This window comes from Eschrichtius robustus, chromosome 15 (genome assembly GCF_028021215.1).
Source record: "Eschrichtius robustus isolate mEscRob2 chromosome 15, mEscRob2.pri, whole genome shotgun sequence".
Lineage (NCBI taxonomy): Eukaryota > Metazoa > Chordata > Mammalia > Artiodactyla > Eschrichtiidae > Eschrichtius > Eschrichtius robustus.
Genome location: NC_090838.1, coordinates 19,973,788 through 19,992,750, shown reverse-complemented (window position 1 = coordinate 19,992,750; position 18,963 = coordinate 19,973,788). Strand labels below are relative to the sequence as shown.

At 43.6% G+C, this 18,963-nt stretch overlaps 1 protein-coding gene and 1 non-coding gene across 8 annotated transcripts in view; one reads left to right on the top strand and one right to left on the bottom strand.

Moving 5' to 3' along the window:
- The window catches only part of DTNB (dystrobrevin beta), a 251,519-nt gene that overhangs the window by 212,895 nt on the left and 19,661 nt on the right, over positions 1-18,963 (top strand). For 3 of the 7 annotated variants that reach the window (XM_068563946.1, XM_068563944.1, XM_068563942.1), the window contains exons 15-16: positions 843-939; positions 5,843-5,863. In XM_068563946.1, the coding sequence (XP_068420047.1) occupies positions 843-939; positions 5,843-5,863 (118 nt within the window). Of the gene's footprint in view, positions 1-842; positions 940-5,842; positions 5,864-17,766; positions 18,065-18,963 lie in introns of those variants that run through there. The other 4 variants (XM_068563945.1, XM_068563943.1, XM_068563947.1 and 1 more) reach the window with 3 other exon arrangements.
- Positions 3,824-3,930, bottom strand: LOC137778195 (U6 spliceosomal RNA). The gene has a single exon (XR_011076775.1). It is a non-coding gene; the product is annotated as a U6 spliceosomal RNA (small nuclear RNA).

The window sequence follows — 18,963 nt, the reverse complement described above, 5'->3', positions numbered from 1 at the left end:
ATTTTGCTTTTTGTTTTTTGAGCTTTATAGAAATGGTATTCCATGCAGTCTTCTGGGACATTTTTCCCCCTTAATATTACTCTTTAGGAGCCTTCCATGTTGTTGCATGTAGCTGTAGTTCATTCATTTTTGCCACATATTATAATTATTTGATCATGCACAGCACAAAGAAAGAGTACTGCATCCAGGCTTGGGGGTTCAAGGAAGAAAGGCTTTCTAGAAAGTTGAATGAGTCAACTCCTCCTTATTGAGTTTATACCTGCCCTGGAAATTTAGGGAGTATGAAGACGAGAAGACAATGAATCTATCTTAAAAATTTATAATCTAGTTTTGGAAACAAAACTTAAAATAATTTGCTAGTCAGTTAAATAATATTGTACAATGTTAATAAATAGTATGGATATTAGAAGAAATGTGAGTAGGGAAAGACACACACACACACAGGCTAGAAGCAATTTGACCCCTGGAAGTGCTGGAATTTGGGCTGGACCATGAAAGGTAGGTGTGGTTTGAATGGCGTGTGGGACAAAACATTTAAGATTAGAAGCAGAGTTGGGGTTCAGCAAGATCCCCCAATAAGTATTATCACCATTTTATATATCCAGTATCAGAACTTAAATGATTTGCTCAGCATCTCATACACTGCTAAGTAGCAGAATCAGGTCTAAAACCCATTTCACCTGGCCTTCGACTCTTCTTTGAGGATCATTTTATCTTCATTTTCTTTTATATTTGTTCAGTAGACACATTACAATTTTTAATATTTTTAAATTACAGTGTCTTTTTGTGATCTAACTGCCCTTCCATCTCTGCATTCCTCATGAGCTTTTCCTCTCCGACAGGCAGAGGAAAGATGAGCTGGAGCAGAGGATGTCAGCGCTGCAGGAGAGCAGGCGGGAGCTGATGCTGCAGCTGGAAGGGCTGATGAAGCTGCTGAAGGTAAGAGCAGCAGCCGCTCAGGCCTCCCCCCACCTCCCGGCTCTCCTTGTCCATCTCCACCTGCACTTCAGCTTCTGCCTCCCCGTGATGTCAGACAGGATGAGGCTAACAGGTTAACTCCTGCTGCCTAGACTCAGTTTTCAGGTAGACCTCCATGAAGTTAACCTAATTCAGTATAAAAGTTATCTAAATCAGTGTAAAGCCTGATTACAAAAAATTAGTAACTGGAACTAATGTCCTCGAATAGTTGCTTTTATGAATAAATAAGAATGTTTATAAATCGGATATTAGCTATGTGAAATGAATATTTCTCAACTATATAAAGTTTCTTTTAAGACAAGTTTTCTAATATTCTACCTAAATGCGTAACAAGTATTGTGTCCTATTTTAATAAGTATTACAGAGGCAAACCAAAGTAATCAACCAACTCTAATCAATAATTTTACTCTATGAGGAGCAATAAAATAGCAGCTAGCTCTAGGTTTGGTATATTGGAGCTTGAATAAATCTAGAATAATTCAGGCCCACTATCTATTTTTTGTGAAAAATATATTACAGCCCCTACACCCTAGAGCAGACAGAGGCACACTTGGCATTTAAATGTCCTCACCTGGATGATTTGACTGGCACTGAACAGAAATATTTACCCAGCTCTGTAGCAGCAATACCAGGGCACATTTGTTTATGCTATAAATTCCTAAGGTCTGTCTGTCTATACTGTGAAACCATTGTATTTCATGGTCTGACACAGAATGGAAATCACAGTGTGGAGTACCTCAAAAGGCAGGCTGAGGGGGTAGATTTAATCCTGTGATAAAGTGGAGTCATTAAAGGTTTTGAAAACAATAGTTTAGGAAAATGTACATAGCAGGTTGGGAAGAGGAGAAACTAAAGGATAATAGGAAGCTAATGAAATCATCCAGACCCAAAGTGACAAGGGTCTAGACTAGGGGGGTAGCCCAGGAACATGTCAGCTTGAAGAGTTTTCTTCAACTTCTCCATTCTAAGCCAGTCCTTTAATAATAAAGCTAGTGGGTATTTAGCAACTTGGGTAAATGGCGTGTTTGTGTTTTAAACTGACTTTTGGCTTGCTCAAGACAATCACTTCTTTTACTCTTGAGCTGAGTTTTTTCTAGCTTTGGTCCTGGGTATTTTGGGACATGTTTCTTCATTAACCCTGTTAGCAGGATTTCTCCTGAGAAATATTTTGTCTAAATGGGTCTTGTTTAAAGAAAACCTTATGCGTAAAACCTGGCCCAGATCCTTCAAATAGTTGTCAAGTATCCAGCTAAGCAACCCAATCAGCCACTCAAGAGAGCAGAGAGGTACTTAAATACATTTGGCCAGTGTAACATCTGTAGCCATGTGGGGCTTTGAAAGCCCTGCCATTGTGGGGTTAGTCCACCCACAGGACAGAAGGTCATAGGGGATTCACCTACCTTTCAGAAAAATGTTCTCAAATATTACCCAAACATAGATGGGAAGGTACCCTTTTTGTAAAAGGCAAAAAGGTTTATGCAAACTGAAGGGAAGTCAGAATGCATTTCCCCTAAGTATCACACAGTAAGCTTTCCCGTCAGCTGGTTGCCCACAGTGTTCCTTAGAGTTCCTGGCTCAGGTCCCATGTGCATTCCTATGACCTTGTCATGTACCTCTGACACTTGTATTCAAGGCCTAAGCAGAATGAACTGATGTCTCGAACTGTATTCCCAAGCCCTGAGTTTCTTTGTATTTCCAGCTGTTGTCTTACAGTTACAATATCTGTAAAATAACCAGGACCCCACTGCTCTGTTTTGTAGGATATCCTACCAAGTTCTTAAATGCCTTATTATTTACCCACCTGACAGGCTGAGGTCATTCAGAAAGGGAAGAAGAATTTGCAAACATAAACCAGGAATGTTGTCTTTTTATCCATTGATTAAGAGTCATGTTTAGGATATGTGGTGTATAATGGTGACTAAGACTCAATTCTTGTCACCAAGGAGTATCAGAGACCTTCTTATTGTTGTTGTTTTTTTCCTAATGACATAATGTAGACTGACACTCAAGTACCCATGTTTCAGAATGTATCTTTTCTTTACATTTTTTCCCCTGATTAATGAGTATATATGGATAACCTCTACCTCAGACTTCTTATTTAATCTAGAAATAGTTGTGTGATGGTGTTTTAGTTTCTAAATTACGTTCCCAGTATTCTTCTGCCTCATTTTCCATTTTTCCAATATTGCTTTTGAAATGCATTTACCAGATGAATTCTGTAGTTTTAAATTTTAACCTCCTATGCAAATGAGGTTTTGAATATAAATTTTTTTATATAGATGACTACAGTGGCTATGGCATTACTTTGGCCATCTAGCCAGATATCCCCAATGTGACGGGTCTCCCATGTTTTTAGGTGACTTGAGCAGTCCTAGATTTGCACTTTATAATTAAGGCATTATTACCCCCTTTAAATCAAGTTGGCTCCTATACCTTGTCACCAGTCAATGTTTACTGACCCCAACTGACTAATTGATAACAAAAAGGTTCTAAGACCTTATATCTGACCTGTTTACTGTGTTGACAGAGCCTTCAAAGCTATATCTGATTAACTTTTGTGAGTTTGGATTATACAACACCATCCTAAGTAACACTTTGCCAAAGTCCACCCTCTCCCAATGCCAGTGCACATGGGGGGCCTGTAAGTCCTGAAAACACTGCCCTGTCCACTCCCTCCATCCTAACCTGACATGTGTCTACTGCAAATTATAATGATTTTATATCAATGGATAAACTATATACAGCAAAGTCACCAAATGTACAAACATGAAACATCGCCTTCTGAATTTTTCTTTTTTTTTTTTTTTTTTTAAACATCTTCATTGGAGTATAATTGCTTTAAAAAAAAAATATGGAACACTTCACGAATTTGTGTATCATCCTTGTGCAGGGGCCATGCTAATCTTCTCTGTATCGTTCCAATTTTAGTATATGTGCTGCCGAAGCGAGCACTGAATTTTTCTTTTCTGTTGAGCCAAGGTAATATTATTGTCTCCAATACCAAACCTGGAGAAAACAGTGAAAATAAGGAGGTGTTTTAGAAGCAGTTCTAAGAAATTACATACTGGTCTTTTGATCTCAGATGCAATTCCAGCTTGCCAGGATTGCCCCATCCCTCCCCTACCAATTTCCATTTCTACATTTAGTGCCAGCAATAAAAACACATTTTTAATTGTTTAATAACTCTTCTACGGCTGGTTGCCTTGCCTAGTGAATGGAAGAAAAGTGTTCTGCCTCACAGGGAAGCCTGACTAGGCAGGGAGATCGCTTCCCAACTGTAAAACTCTAACCCCTTCTAACTGGAGCCATGCATGCCAGACGCAAAAGCTAAAAGATGCTAACTCCTTCAGGCTAACTCAGCGAACGCTCAGGGCCCTCTTTGCCTGGGTGCCTGTGAGATTAGGTTTGGCCAAGCATCTAGCAGCTGGCTTTGATAATGAAGAACATCTTCTGGTGCTGAGTTGGGAGTCTCCTCAAGAGATTTCTTGGTGCCCATTTAATTTCTAGTGCATGTCTCTCCCTTGCGGGAATAAAATGACTTTCTCCAAATTCTTACTTTCCCTCTCCCTTTCGTAATTCCTTGGCTTTACTGAAATCATTCTCTCCATTGCACCCAGATCTGCAGACTGAGAAGCACTCCTCCATTCCCAAGACTTCCTACACACATGTTTAGTAAAGGCAGTCTGCACGGATGGATCCAATTTAAATAGAACCATTGCAACAGATTTTAGATCTGTGTATTTGGGGCAAAGAGCAGAGGCGTCCTGACCACAGTTACCCATGATGAGGCACAGAAAAAGGAAACGAAGAGACCCATTAAAAGACAGAGTAACTGAGAAGCACAAGACTGAGGAGAGAGGAACTCGGAAGTGTTTATCTCATCTTCATCGTGCTTCCTTCTTCAGTGTCTAGAGGTGCATTCTGAGAGCTGAGAGTTAGCAAGGGCCTGCTCTGAGCGCCGTCACTGTAAGGCTCTGAAAGACAGAGACCGTATCTCACCTTCATGTTCCCAGTGCTTCATGCATAGGGAGCATTAAACGAACCTTTGTTCAACTAATGAGACACCAAGGTCAAGAATTCTTTTTGAAAAGCCTCTTAGGGCCTTGAAACAGTTCCAGTTTATAGGGGGAAGGGGATGTATGTGCATCCTTGAAAAGAACCACACAGCAGCCAAAAGCTCCAAAAGTGGAAGACAGGGGACTAAATAAGAGAATCTGTAGTCAGATGGAATTTCCAGTTTCTGGGAAGTTCTTAAGAGCAGTGGTTCTCAAACTAGCAGGATTCAGAATCCACTGAAAGTTTCATGAAACAGCGCTGCCCCCACCCCAAGAGTTTTGATTCCATTGGTGTAGGGGGAGACGGGGCAAAGCATGCATCTCTGACAAGTTTCCAGATGCTGCTGCTGCTGGTCTATCTATGTTCTGCGCTTTGAGAACCACTGACTTAGAGAAATGTACCTGACACATGTGGATATTGCGAATCGTGAAACAGAGTGATCACGGAGCTTTTGAGTCATGGTTGAGCTGCTTCTTTCAGTTTACCCTAAATAGTGATATAAACTTGGGCAAGTCAGACTCTCTAGGGCTTTTTCGCGTATAAAAGGGGAAGTTGGGCTAGAGGGTTTAGAAGGTTCTTTCCTTCTAACTCTAGAAGTTAGCATTTAAAGGACCGGATAGGGCAGAGGCTCGCCATTTGCTCTGCCCAACTGACGATGCTCTGACGGTGGTCAGGCCCTTGGATCTCTGAACCCATGGGCCTGGCCTGGTTTGCCCTTTTCTATCATTTTTTTCCAGTTGTTTGTGGTGATGGGCATTAATTTCTCTCCTTTTTCCCCTCTACCTTTTTTCATCTTCACCACCTCTAGGAGGAAGAGCAAAAGCAGGCAGTAAGTGAACTTCAGAATTCTCCACCTGACTCTTGCTTCTTTTTGCATGTTCTTCTTTTCCTCATATAACTGTTACATACTTTCTCCTCTCCTCCCTGTACCAAGATCATCTCTGTGGAATTGGTTATGTGTAAAACCCTCAGCAGTGCTCTCCGTGGTATTGTAAAATGGCCTAAAAGGCCACGTCATGTTTACCTAGTAGAGCATGTTCTTATTTGAAACCAGAGCTTGTTGAATTTGTTTTCAAAGTACACATCTGTTGTGTTTATTTAAATATGCATGACTAGCCAGGCTACAGTTACATTTTCCTGCACTTACATTCTCTGCTGCTTCATGATTAGGCTGACTTTAATTGCTTGAAACAATTTTCAGGGTGGTGGGAGTGACCTCAGGGTTAAGTACAATGTCATGAATGACTGTGCATGAAAATGAGTAGTTCTTTTGATAACTTCAGTTGTCCTTTAGTCTTGAACAGTCTTCTGGATGTTCCAGCTCCAGTAGCCTTCTTAACAAAGTTACCAATGAAAACTAAGTGACTGATCATGCTGTAAGTGATTTCCTTTTCAAAGCCCACTGCAGAGGGAGCTCTGGTTTTCCTGAGCTGCATGGTGTTTAGGGAAAGTTTATGTTTGTTTTTATTTTCCCCGATAGCCACTAACCCACACAGGAAAATCAATTGAGGGCTTATCCATAATGATAAGACTATATGTTTATATCATATAGTAAGGTTTTCAAAGCATACATTTTTCACACACAAACTAAAGCTGATTTTTAATTTACCTCAGGGCTTCTCTTTAAAGAAAGAAATGTGAAATGTGTAATTCAAAAAATGTACTCATTTCTTATTTCAAAAAACAAATGTATCCATGTTTCAGATTAAGAATAGGAATATAAAACATTATATTTACCATTATTTCCATTTAGGAAAGCAATGGAGTCATAGGGTAAAAGGGAGAGGAAAGGAAGGAGGAGATGGGTAAGGAGGGGAGGAGGCAAGAGAAGAGTAAAGGAGACTGTCAGGAAGAGGGAAAGAAGACAGAGTATGATGTCAGGGTAGGCTAACAACCCGTACATCTCAATGACTTTAATGTGACAAAATTTTATTTTTGTCTGTGCTTTATTTGGTTTTGTTTTTTCCTCATTCACACATAATTTATTACTTTGATCTTATGGCACTTTTGTATCAATAGGTACATTCACATGGGCAAAGCAGAAGAAAACCAGGATGGAAAGTCAAGCCCAGCCATTAAATGCCTCTGCCAGGAAGTGACACACATCACTTTCACTCCATTTCATTGGCCAAAGCAAGGCACATGACCACACTTAACTTCAATGGAGGCAGGGAAGTACAATCCTCCAGTTGGCTTAGAAGAAGTAGAGAAGCAAGTGCTGGTAATGCCTGTCACAAACAAGAGGATGAGTGAGATTGTGTTGGAGGGAGGGAAAGAAAACATCTGTTCTTCCTGTTCCCTTCTCCCCTCCTTTCCCTGACAGCCTCATCCCCTTGCTGTGACCACACCCTTCCTGCAGATCAGGGTATCACCTGACCTGTAGTTGCTGGCACCAGCTTTCCCCTCCTTTTATTCATCCCTCTGCGCCCCAGAGATGTGCTTTACAGCTAAACCACTTGCTGGGAACTTCCTCCAGCAGTCCACCCAGACTTGCATCTCATGATCCCTCTCCGAATGGGCCAGCTCAGAGCAAAGCATGTAATCGGGAACACCCACAGCCCACCTGAGAACATTTTTCAGAGGAGGGCAAACATTATGGATATTTATGTTAATGGCAACAGTAAGGGCTTCCAAGAGACACTTCATTATTTAAAAATTTTATGGATTACTGTGTACTCCAAGAACCAGAAATTATCACTGCTGTCGTATTATTTCAGGTCAATTTAAAGCTGATCTTGAGCAGACGGGATTAAATAACAACATGTTCATTCCAGTGATCTTTGATTGTGTGTGAGATCATCTTCCCCTTGAGGTTGGCAAAATGAGAAGCTAGACCCAGATCACTGAAGCCTGCCACTAACAAGCCACTTGTGTATGTGTGTTGGGAGTTCTCGGTGGCTTGTGTGTGTGTGTTGGGAGTTCTCGGTGGCTTGTGTGTGTGTGTTGGGCGTTCTCGGTGGCTTGTGTGTGTGTGTTGGGCGTTCTCGGTGGCTTGTGTGTGTGTGTTGGGCGTTCTCGGTGGCTTGTGTGTGTGTGTTGGGAGTTCTCGGTGGCTTGTGTGTGTGTGTTGGGAGTTCTCGGTGGCTTGTGTGTGTGTGTGTTGGGAGTTCTCAGTGGCTGAGGTCCTGAGCTCATGTTCTAGTCCTCACTGTCCCAGGGGACCGTCCAGAGCATGAATTTGTACAAATTGTTTTTCCCTCATGTTTCCCCACTATGGTGAGGTAAGACATTCTGCTCTGTGGATATAGGTAGAAATTTCCTCTGTCCACATCACAGGTTTAAACTGTACCCACCTAAGGCTCAGCAATGAGGCTCAGATGTGAACTGGATGGCTTTGCATAGTTCAACATTTTTAACATGTACAGCTGGAAAGACTATAAAGCTTTAGAACTCGAGCGTCTGCTTTAATCTATATCATTACCGAGTGAGGCACCAAAAGGTATTTACCACAGAGCTAAGTCATAACCCTTTCTTCCTCCCAGATTCTGGCTGGTATAGTTTAATTTCTTCCCTATCAAAGTGTATTACCCTATATGAGTCATAAAATAATTGTAAGACTTTTTAAATGAAGAATTTACTAGACATCTTCCCCAAACTGGCTCTGTAAATCCATTATAGAGAACTTTTTATGCAGTTTGCCTTCTTCATTCCCTTTCAGGGATTATTTTGGCATTGGGGAAATTTGAGGGAAATGAGTAATAACTGTGACTTTAACTGTGACTTTGGGTCTGTGGTTCTACCTGCAACCTCAGCCACTTTTCCAGTGCTTTAGTGACATTAGTACCTCAGCTGATAATTCTTCTGTCTTTCCTTTCTCCCTCCCTCCCTCCTTCCCCTTCTCTTTTCTCAGCTCCAAGGTTTATAATTAAGGGCAGAACTGCCTGGCTATTTCAGATAAGACTTCACTGAGTGACTGTTCGACCCATGACATACCCTACAGTTTAACAGGCTCAGGAATTAGATTGTATCGGTTGAGTCAGGGTTAATCAGGCCCATGATAATCGTCAGACTGTAATTAAAAGACCTTGTCTGCCTTTTTCACTACTGCATCCCCTTGCTGCTAGCCCAGTGCCTGCCACATGGCAGATACTCAATAAATAGTGGCTGAATGAAAACTGCTATTAACCAGATTTATAAGATTTTAACTTAAAAACAGTGTGAATTCATAAGTTTATTCATTGTAAGGGACATAACTGGTTCGAGTACCTAAGGCAATAATTTTGCTCAAGGTACTCCCATATAATAGGTAGATCTATTCAAGAGACTAAACGATGGTTAGAAATGTCCTTTATAAAAAGAATCAGAAAAACAAATTTCAGTGTTACCAAAAGAATAGGAAGACCAAGCTAATATATTAGTATTATTATTAACTCTATTATTATTTCTGTCTAAAGAACAGATATGTTATGTAGAGTAAAATCATCCTCTTTTTTTTAGCACAGATAATCTACAAAACGCGGGATATCTATAGTTATTTGTATCATTTGAAAATATTTTGAGCATTTCTCAGTAAGAACCCAATGCCCACAACCAGAAATGTGTACAGAGGGGTACACTAAAGTAACAACAGACTGGTGAGGACCCTGCTGGCAGTGGTGTTTACTGTTGAGCTGTGGGCTACTCCCTCAAGGTCAAACAATATCCCAGTCCTAGTCTGGAGGGATTCCAACGTACAAATTTATTCTAGGGACACCTTAGGGTTCCATTTTTCCCAGAGACTCAACATACCATAAAATTTCACTGCTGGATTGCTGACACAAACTAAAATGAGCTATCCAAGGCAAGGTTTCAGTTTATTCGTGAGGGATGTATTTCTTTAAACATTTCTCCGGTTCCTCATATTAGAAGATCATTACTTTTTGGAACTTCCCTGGCGGTCCAGTGGTTAAGACTCTGGGCTTCCACTGCAGAGGGCACGGGTTTGATCCCTGATCGGGGAACTAAGATCCCACATGCCGCATAGCCAGTCAAAAAAAAAAGATCATTACTTTTCATATACAGATCAACATCAGAGTTAAAGACTATAACTGTAGACGGTGATGAATAAGGATAGGGGGCTGCTGCAGGGGTGGCCTTGATCCAGGTTCGTAGGGTGGTGGTCCAGAGGGTTATATGGGTGGTACTCTGAAAGTTATGTAATTGGAGGAATCTTGGGATTCCACTAAGAGAACATGGCCACAGTTGGGACCTCTCTTTCTACTTCAACCAGTTGGGATATCAAGTGGATCTTGCCCCATGCCCTTTCTGATTTCCAGAACCAGACAAACACCCCACCACAACTCAACCAAAGAAAGCATGGTGTGGGCTGGCTGTCAGAAACCCCCACCTCTGACCGCGGCTTCACCAAATATGCCTCAGAGGAAGGGCGCTCAACATTTAGTTAGCCAGGTTGACCCATGAGGCCTCCATGACGAACTTCATGAATGTTAACTTTGTAAGTTTGAGAGAAAGTACTTAAAAAAAAAACAACCTACACAACAACAAATAAAAACCTCTTCTTTGTCCATTAAAGAGATTACTGGTAAACCTCTTGATGTGTTCCTGGGTCAGGTTCCCTCTTGGTTCACTTAACCTTTGGACACAATCCCATTGGGAAGTGATTCACGTGCCTCCCTAAAATTTTCTGGATTCCTTGGTCCCACCATACTCTGAAATAGAAGCCTGAGTCTACTGCTTCCTGAAAAGCAAAGGATTGCCATTTATTTATGTCTTCAGCAATGTCTTACTACATATGTTGAAGTGAGCAGTGGGTGAGCTTGGCCTTTGGAGGATCAAAAGAGAAATCCTGCACAAATCCCACCCTCAAATGGTATGATCATTATTTCATGGTTGGCCTGATGCCCTGTATACAGAAACAGAGGCCAGGTCAGTGATATCTGGAGGCTTAGGCACCACTGCCGCCCTCCCAAGTTTGCAAGCTGCACCAACGGATTTTGGTAAACAAAGATCAATGTGCTGTACTCTGCGACTATGCGCCCAAGCCTTTAGCCTAGCCTGGGTCCCAGTGCTAGTCTGTATACATGGACTCTGGCTGCCCATCGATGGCCTCATGAAAGTCTACAAAGTATGGTCATTCATCAGTCTTGGCTCTTGTACTCACTATAGGGACCTGGTAGCTTGTTGGGGGGTTTTGTTTGTTTTCTCCAAAAGAGGAAATGTCATAGCAATATTGAAAAATAGGTACTTGCATTTCACTCCCCCAAAACTCCTTGAACACCTAGAGGGAGTGTATAGTCTGAAAATATAGAGGAAATAGTTTTTGGCTCTTTGCAGCACCCCCCATGTTTTTCATCACTCTCATCAATCACGAGCTGAGAGATTGCCTTACCTGCTTGTTTATTTCCCCCTGTCCTATATTTATGTCTTTTCCTCTTCTGACCAGAATGCATACAACATATGAAAAATATACACCAGGGTCTCTGGGAAAAAGTCTCTACACACCAAGCTGGAGATAGTCACCTTCCACTAGAGGAATATGAATTCCTAGGACACAGTATCTCCCCCCAGAATACTACAGTCTGGGTCTCAGCAAAGCATCAACAGAAAAGAAGATGACTTCTAGGTTTTGAGCCCAGGAACCTGGGAAGTTGACTGAAAAAATGAAACTGGGGAGATGATGTGGGCTATAGAAAGGGGACTTTGATCTGATTTTGAACATACCGAGTTACATAGAATAGGCAGGCAGTCAAGCTTTGTGTCTGGTCTGTTAGATATTTAGGGATAGGCAGCTGGAAATTTAGCGGGGAAACAGGGCTAGCAATGTAGATTTGGAAGTCTTCAACATAAAATCAGTGTTGAAAGCATAAACATGGGCCATCGGGAAAACCCATAGTAGACAAAATGAAGAAAGAGGAGGTAGGAGGGTAGGATTGTGGGTTCTCATGAAAAACCAGAAAGTTTCAAGGAGAAAGTTAATAAGGCAATAAGACAAGGATTTGACAATAAGGAAGTTATCAGCAACCTTGGAAAGGAAATTTTCAGTATGGCAGAGTGTAGACAGCTCTGAAAAATTGATTTTGTCTTGTCCAACCTCCTCACCCCCACCCCCATTGGTTTCACCTCAACGAAGGAAGGAGTTATATCTTCAGTTTGCCTTATTGGGTTACGTGTGAATAGATTGTTCTGACTCATGGCACCTTGTTGACAAAACCTCATTTCTTTTCTATCTCACCATGTATATAACCTTTACAGACCTCAGTTTTCTCATCTATAAATTTCCAATCCACAGTTCTTTGATACTGTCATCACTGATACCAATCGATATATTGGGGAAAGGCTGTGAACCAAGAAGGGTCTGCAGAAATCCAACTGGGTTCATTTGACTGATGTTTCCTTTGTGACTTTGAAATCCTCTGGCCCTCGATTCATTGTCTGGATTTTCTAACCAACTCCTTCCCCAGGGTTTATTCATGCCAACCATCTACCTCCCACTTTTCCAGACAAAAGAAAGCATCCTAAGAAAACAACATCAGCTGCTTTCATGATGCCCTCTCTTTGGCTCATCTCTAGGATTCTGGGCCGTGCCTCCCACTCTCTTTCTTTTAGACCTCACACAGCATCCTCACTTGGCATGAGATTGGATCTGTGACCCTCCACTTGGAGAGCACCTGTAGGCATTTCCTTGAATCCTGATGCCGTGCCAATCTCTAGGGTTTTATAGCTGACCTCAGGCTGGTTCTGATGTCCCAAATTAACAGCAGTGCCAAGGTAGGGAGCTTCCTGGCCTAGAGTCCTTAACTGAAGTGAACATCTGCTTAATTTCAGCCAAAGAAGCATATTATAAAGGATATGATAGACTCTTTTGCACTCTTCTCCATTTGCTGCTAATCATAATTTGGCAAGTAGAATTACTCCCATTTGGAGCTGCAGTATAGATGCCCAGTGCTTTAAAAAAAGAGAGAGGGGATAAGAAAGAAATATAGAAGCGTGTTTTAGAAAATTAGAGGCAATGGGGCTTCCCTGGTGGCGCAGTGATTAAGAATCCACCTGCCAATGCAGGGGACACGAGTTCGAGCCCTGGTCTGGGAAGATCCCACATGCCAGGGAGCAACTAAGCCCGTGCGCCACAGCTACTGAGCCCACATGCCACAACTACTGAAGCCTGCGTGCCTAGAGCCTGTGCTCCGCAACAAGAGAAGCCATCGCAATGAGAAACCCGCGTACTGCAATGAAGAGTAGCCCCCACTCACCGCAACTAGAGAAAGCCCGTGCACAGCAACAAAAGACCCAACGCAGCCAAAACAAATAAATAAATAATCAAATAAACAAATTTTTAAAAAATAAAATAAAATTAGAGGCAATGCAGAAAGACAGTTACCTGCAGCTAGACAGGTACCTTTGATAAGAATCCATGCCAACTCACTACTGCTCTACAAAGCTGGCTAACCATAAATCCTTCAGTGCTTTTATTATTATGTATTCTAATTAATATATATGACATTCACTGTTTATTCACTGCTTTCACATTTCAAATTTCAACTCCTGTATTTAACCAGCTCAGACCTCAGGAAACCAAGAGAGAATCTAGGAGACTCTAAGGCCTGTAGCTGTCCCCAGGACATCTCCCAAATGTGCAGAAGGTTATCAGCATTTATTCTTGGCCCCTTGAAGTTTCTAACCTGATCTGAGGCTACTGGTGGCCTGCCTTTCCTTCTACAGCAGCTCACCACCTGGCACAAGAAGCCCTGGACAGGCCACCGACTTTAGGACCTCGTAACTCTGTCACCCTCAGCCAGGTTTTCATCCTCAGCACTATGGACATTTGGGGCCAGATTACTTTTTTTTTTTTGGTGGGTTGGGGCGGGGGCGTGTTCTATGCATTGCAGGATGTCGAGCAGCATCCTTGATCTCTACCTGCTAAATTCCAGGGATGCTCCCACCCCCACACCGACACCCACACCAGGTTCCTAGCAGGTAAAATTATCCCCAGTGAAGAACCACTGCTCAGGAATTCCCTAGTGGTCCAGTGGTTAGGACTCTGCACTTCCACTGCAGGGGGCACTGGTTGGATCCCTGGTCAGGGAAGTAGGATCAGAGAACCTTTCTCTGTGATACCAGTCTGAGCCCTTGAGGCATTCTCAGCATCCCTTATTCTGAGGTTTAGACATGGGATGGATGGTAAAAGATTTCCAGTCACCTTCCCCCACAAATCACCCCTTTGTCCATATGTCCTGCTTCTGTTAACATCATTGCCAGCACTCCCTACATGCATGCTCTCTTCCAGTCCCCTACTCTTCCCACTCAGTTGTCACAGTCTAGTCAACTTTTTCTCCAAAAGCTTGCTTGTGTCTCTCTCCTCCCAATTCCTATCACCATTCTCCATTCCAGCCTCCGTCATCTGTCACCTGGTCTCCCTCTCTCCTGCCTCCTGCCTCTCAGTCCCTCCTTCACTTTGCCCCGAAGCCAGATTCCTAAATCAGACCAGATTGACCACACCACTCCCTCCTTGGAAGTCTTCACGGGCTCCCTCTGCCATTGCCTATGGCAGGGGTCAGCAAGCTTTTTCTTAAAGGTTAGGTAGTAAGCATTTTAGGCTTTGTGAACCAAATCAGAGATATTATGTAAGGACTTATATAACCATTTAAAATAAAACCACTTAAAAATGTAAAAACCATTCTTAGCTCACAGACTGTAAAAAAGCAGGTGGCAAGCTGGATTTGGCCACGGGCTATAGTTTGCCCATCTATTGCCTAGTAAATAAACTTGATGACCATTTATTTAAGGCTCTGGATGATTGTGGCCCACTCTTCTCTTTCCCACCATATATCTTCTGTGCTCCCTGCATACTAGTGTCCCCACATGCTCCTCCCCCATCCCCCAACACACACATACAGCTTCCTCTCTCATGGTGCCTCTGTTCATGCCCTTTCCTCACCTGGATTGCCCTTCCCGAGCCGCTTCTGCCTATTGAAATTATACCCCTCAAGACACTCTCAGATGCCACCTCTTCTGTGAAACCTTAGCCTGTTCCAGAAGGTCAGTGTTAAACTCTCTCGCCTCTGTGTTCCTTTTCCTTTGTACCTCCGCTACGGTACGGATTTCGTCCTCCTTGGTATGCTAGCTGCGTACATGCCGAACTGCCTAGGAGGCTGTGAGCCTGCTGAGAGTGGAGACCTTGCCCCTTCATACCCCTACTTTGGACCTTTCAAAGTGGAATCATGGCAGGTAGTACCCCATTGAGCCAGCATGTGAAGCACTTTATGTACATCCTCACCAACCCATGAAGATATTCTTATCTCCACTTTACATATGAAGAACCTGAGCCTCAGGGAGGTTAAGTAAGTTGCCTGAGGTCACACAGCTAGTAAATGGCAGAGCTGGAATCCAAACTAGGTCCATCTGACTGCAAAGCCTGGGCTCTAACCACCTTATTATATAGAACAGGGACTCAGCAGAGAGTGTGGTGCTGGATCAGGTGCCACACCTCATCGTACAAGTTTTACTTACTTACCCATAAGCAGCATTTAAGTTTGACTCATTGATCTTTAAAATATCATTGATAGGTTCAGGCTGCCTGCCCCATCATTGAATTCATGTCTGAATTAAGGACCATGCTCTCCTGGAATCCTGTTCTCTTTTGGTTTCTAATATGCAATCTGAGTGTTTGGTATTCATTTTATAGGGATTTTTCCTTCAGTGAGGTCCCTGATCATTTTGCTGAGAACTAGCTTTGAAATCCTGCAATGAGAACTAATGGGATACCATTTTCAAATAGAGCTGGGCAAACTAGGAGAAACAAACAGAAAGAGGGTAATTCTAGTCTTGGAATTTATGAGCTTCCCTATCTAAAAGTTTAAATTTCAGCTGTCTTTTGATCTTCGGGTTTATGGTGAGTTTTAAGAGGTTGTTCTTCTGAGACAGTCTTACGAACTTAATACGCTTTCCTCCTTCCACTGAGAAAGATCTAGACATCTTGCCCCCCAGCTCTTTCAGCCTCGGGTAAGCTTTGTCTTCTATATAATTTAGTTTGACTTGAATAGGGGCAGAATCATGGAGACTGAGAACCATAACCTTCTCCCCGTTGCCAACAGTGTGATCACAAAACACCCAGCAGTCCTGCCATTGCTGTTTCCCATCCATAGCAGTAACCCAACAGGGAGTGACACCTGAGAGCCACCGCAGGGAGTGACAGGTCATGGGTAAGCCCTGAGTTTCCTGAAGTGATGTGGGAACAGACAGGTGTCAGCCCTCTGAGGAGGGACCTCAAGGCAGACTTTTTGGTGGCCCCTCTCCTTCCAGCAGACACACGATAGATAAATGTGTATTAACGGTGGTGAGAGAAGAGAGACATCATAGAACTGTTTGGCCCTTCTCTCGGGTGTTTAGAAGCCAAGTTCATCCTTAAAAGCTGCACCGCCCTTTACCTCAGAGGTGGACACTTTGGGGAGAGAGGAAGGTCTCCAGGCGTGTTCTTTACCTGTTTCTAATTCGCCCCAGAGGGAACCGCGGCTGCTGCTTTGCTCACTGCCACGTGACTGCCTTTCTCATCTCCTCCACCCCTGTTCTCCTTGTGTGCTCACTTCCACCCCTGGGCCTAACTCCCAGCAGTCTTAACTCTTGTCATGTTAGGCAATTATTTTCAAATCTTGCAGCAGGACAGACAGTACAGCGTCAGATAATCCTCTCTCTCTCCTTTTAGTTCCACATTTGATGAGACAGCTGCATTTTCCTAGCAGAGCCACCACCTGCAGCAGCTCAAAATAGTCTGTGGGGTTTTTTTTTTGTTTTTTTTTTTACCTTTTGTTGAAGAAAAAAAATGTACAAAGTCCATTCTGTATACATCCCAGTTCCCTGTATGTTCACGGTTGCCTCATCTAAATTTCAGACTTGTAGTTCCTTTCTCCCAACATTGTTTTTTTGGGTTTTTTGTTGTTGTTGTTGTTTTTCCGAACGGGCCTCTGAAAATCGGCAGCAAAGAGGCCAGTTTGTTTAATTTAAATACATTGCAGGAAAATGAAGGTAATTGTCCACACAGGCCATCTGCTACCTGGCAGGTGTCCATGAATCAGAGAGAGAAAAATGGAGACTGAAGTGTCTCCTTCTGTTACCATGATAACCGCTTAGCTCAGAGTTTTCGTTGGGTGTGTGTGTGGAGGGGATGCCGTTAACAGTGCTCTGGCGAGGGCATTAACTCTCAAAATCAGGCTTTTTGCCATAAGCCTCCCTGGGTTTGATTGCCTGACGATAATCAAGGAGATTAAAAAAAATTCATACCTGTTCCATCAGGAAAAAGAAGGGAAGGAAATAGTATTTTTGGAGCCCCTACTGTGTGCCAGGCACCCTGCTGGGGCTGGCTGAGCACAGCCCAGGACTGTATATCCGTCATCTTCCTACTACAGACAGCGCCTCTGCCCCTGCATGGCCACGCTCTCTGCCACAGCATGTGAGTCCCCATCTCCACTCACAGTGTCCTCAAGTCACCTTCTCTGGCGTTCTCTGTACCTGTTTTGGCTCCAATATTAGACTTGTGCTCAAACAAAAGACTAAGTCGGAATCACCGTATTCTCCTTTCTCACATTTCTCACTCGTGTTGGAAATTAATTTATGTTGCTATCAAAAATCATGGTTGGCCTCGGCAGTGAGAAGTCTCACCTGACCCATGTTCCTCCTGACCTCAGAAACTTGGGATCCCAACGTGCTTAGGGTTCTCCCAGCAGTTTAAGGCCACTGGAAGACCCAGGTACCCATCTTAGCCTTGCTACTAATTTATTTGTGACCTTGTGACTTCTCTAGGCCTCCATCTCCTCAGATACAGTAATGAATGTTGGACTGAAACAGAGGCTGGGGCTTCCCTGGTGGCGCAGTGGTTAAGAATCTGCCTGCCAATGCAGGGGACACGGGTTCGAGCCCTGGTCTGGGAAGATCCCACATGCCACGGAGCAACTAAGCCCATGAGCCACAACTGCTGAGCCTGCACGTCTGGAGCCTGTGCTCCGCAACGGGAGAGGCTGTGACAGTGAGAGGCCCGCGCACCGTGATGAAGAGTGGCCCCCGCTCACCGCAACTGGAGAAAGCCCTCGCACAGAAACGAAGACCCAACACAGCCATAAATAAATAAATAAATAAATAAAATTATAAAAACAAAAACAGAGGCTGTTTTCCTGGGGTCACGAACCCTTCGACATTACAAGCATAACTTCTGAACTCTTTTCTTGGAACACATAGCTTCCTCAGGTTCTCAGAGTCTTTGCTGATTTAGAAGAAGTGAAGGGCCAGCAGAGGAGAGAGCTTCTCAGATTGTAACATTTCTCTAGCTCTGTCTTTCCAGCAGAATTGTTTCCAACTACAAGGGACCTCTGTACTCAGAGAACCTGAGTTACAGGGCATTTATTGTGTTTAGTTGTTGGTTAGACACGTGACTGGCCTTTGCTGTGTTCAGGCCTTTGTAATAAGTTGTATTTCAACAAGGTCCCACTGTCCCTGCTTCAGGAAACGTTAAAACACCAAGGAGCGTGTCGTGAAGCTTCCCCAGCCTCTCTAGGCTCACCGCCCCTCTTCTGGCAGCTGAAACCCAGAGGCACGCGATTCTTTTGGACCCTCGTTGGACAGCTTATCCCCACCCCCCAGAGCCACCAGACTAGTCCCTCCACCTTTGCTGATTTCTGTGTGAGTCTCAGGTTCCCCATAATCTCTAGGTTCCAGCGGTGATGGCGCCCCCAGCCTCTGACTGTGCTGCTCATTCTAGATGGGTTTGCTCTGAGTGGAGTGCTCAGCAGTCTCCACGGGGAGGGCCTGCCTCTCTGAACGTACAACCCATCTGTGCCTTTGAGACAAGGTGCAGTCGCTCAGTGCAGCGCTTCATCCGCACTGACTTCAGCGCGGCCGTCCGGCACAGACCTGTCAGGAGGGCAGAGGATGAGCAGCCTCTAAGCGGGCTAGAGGTGACTGTCGGCGAGCCGGGAGAGCCGCTGTGCGCACTGCAGCGCTGCC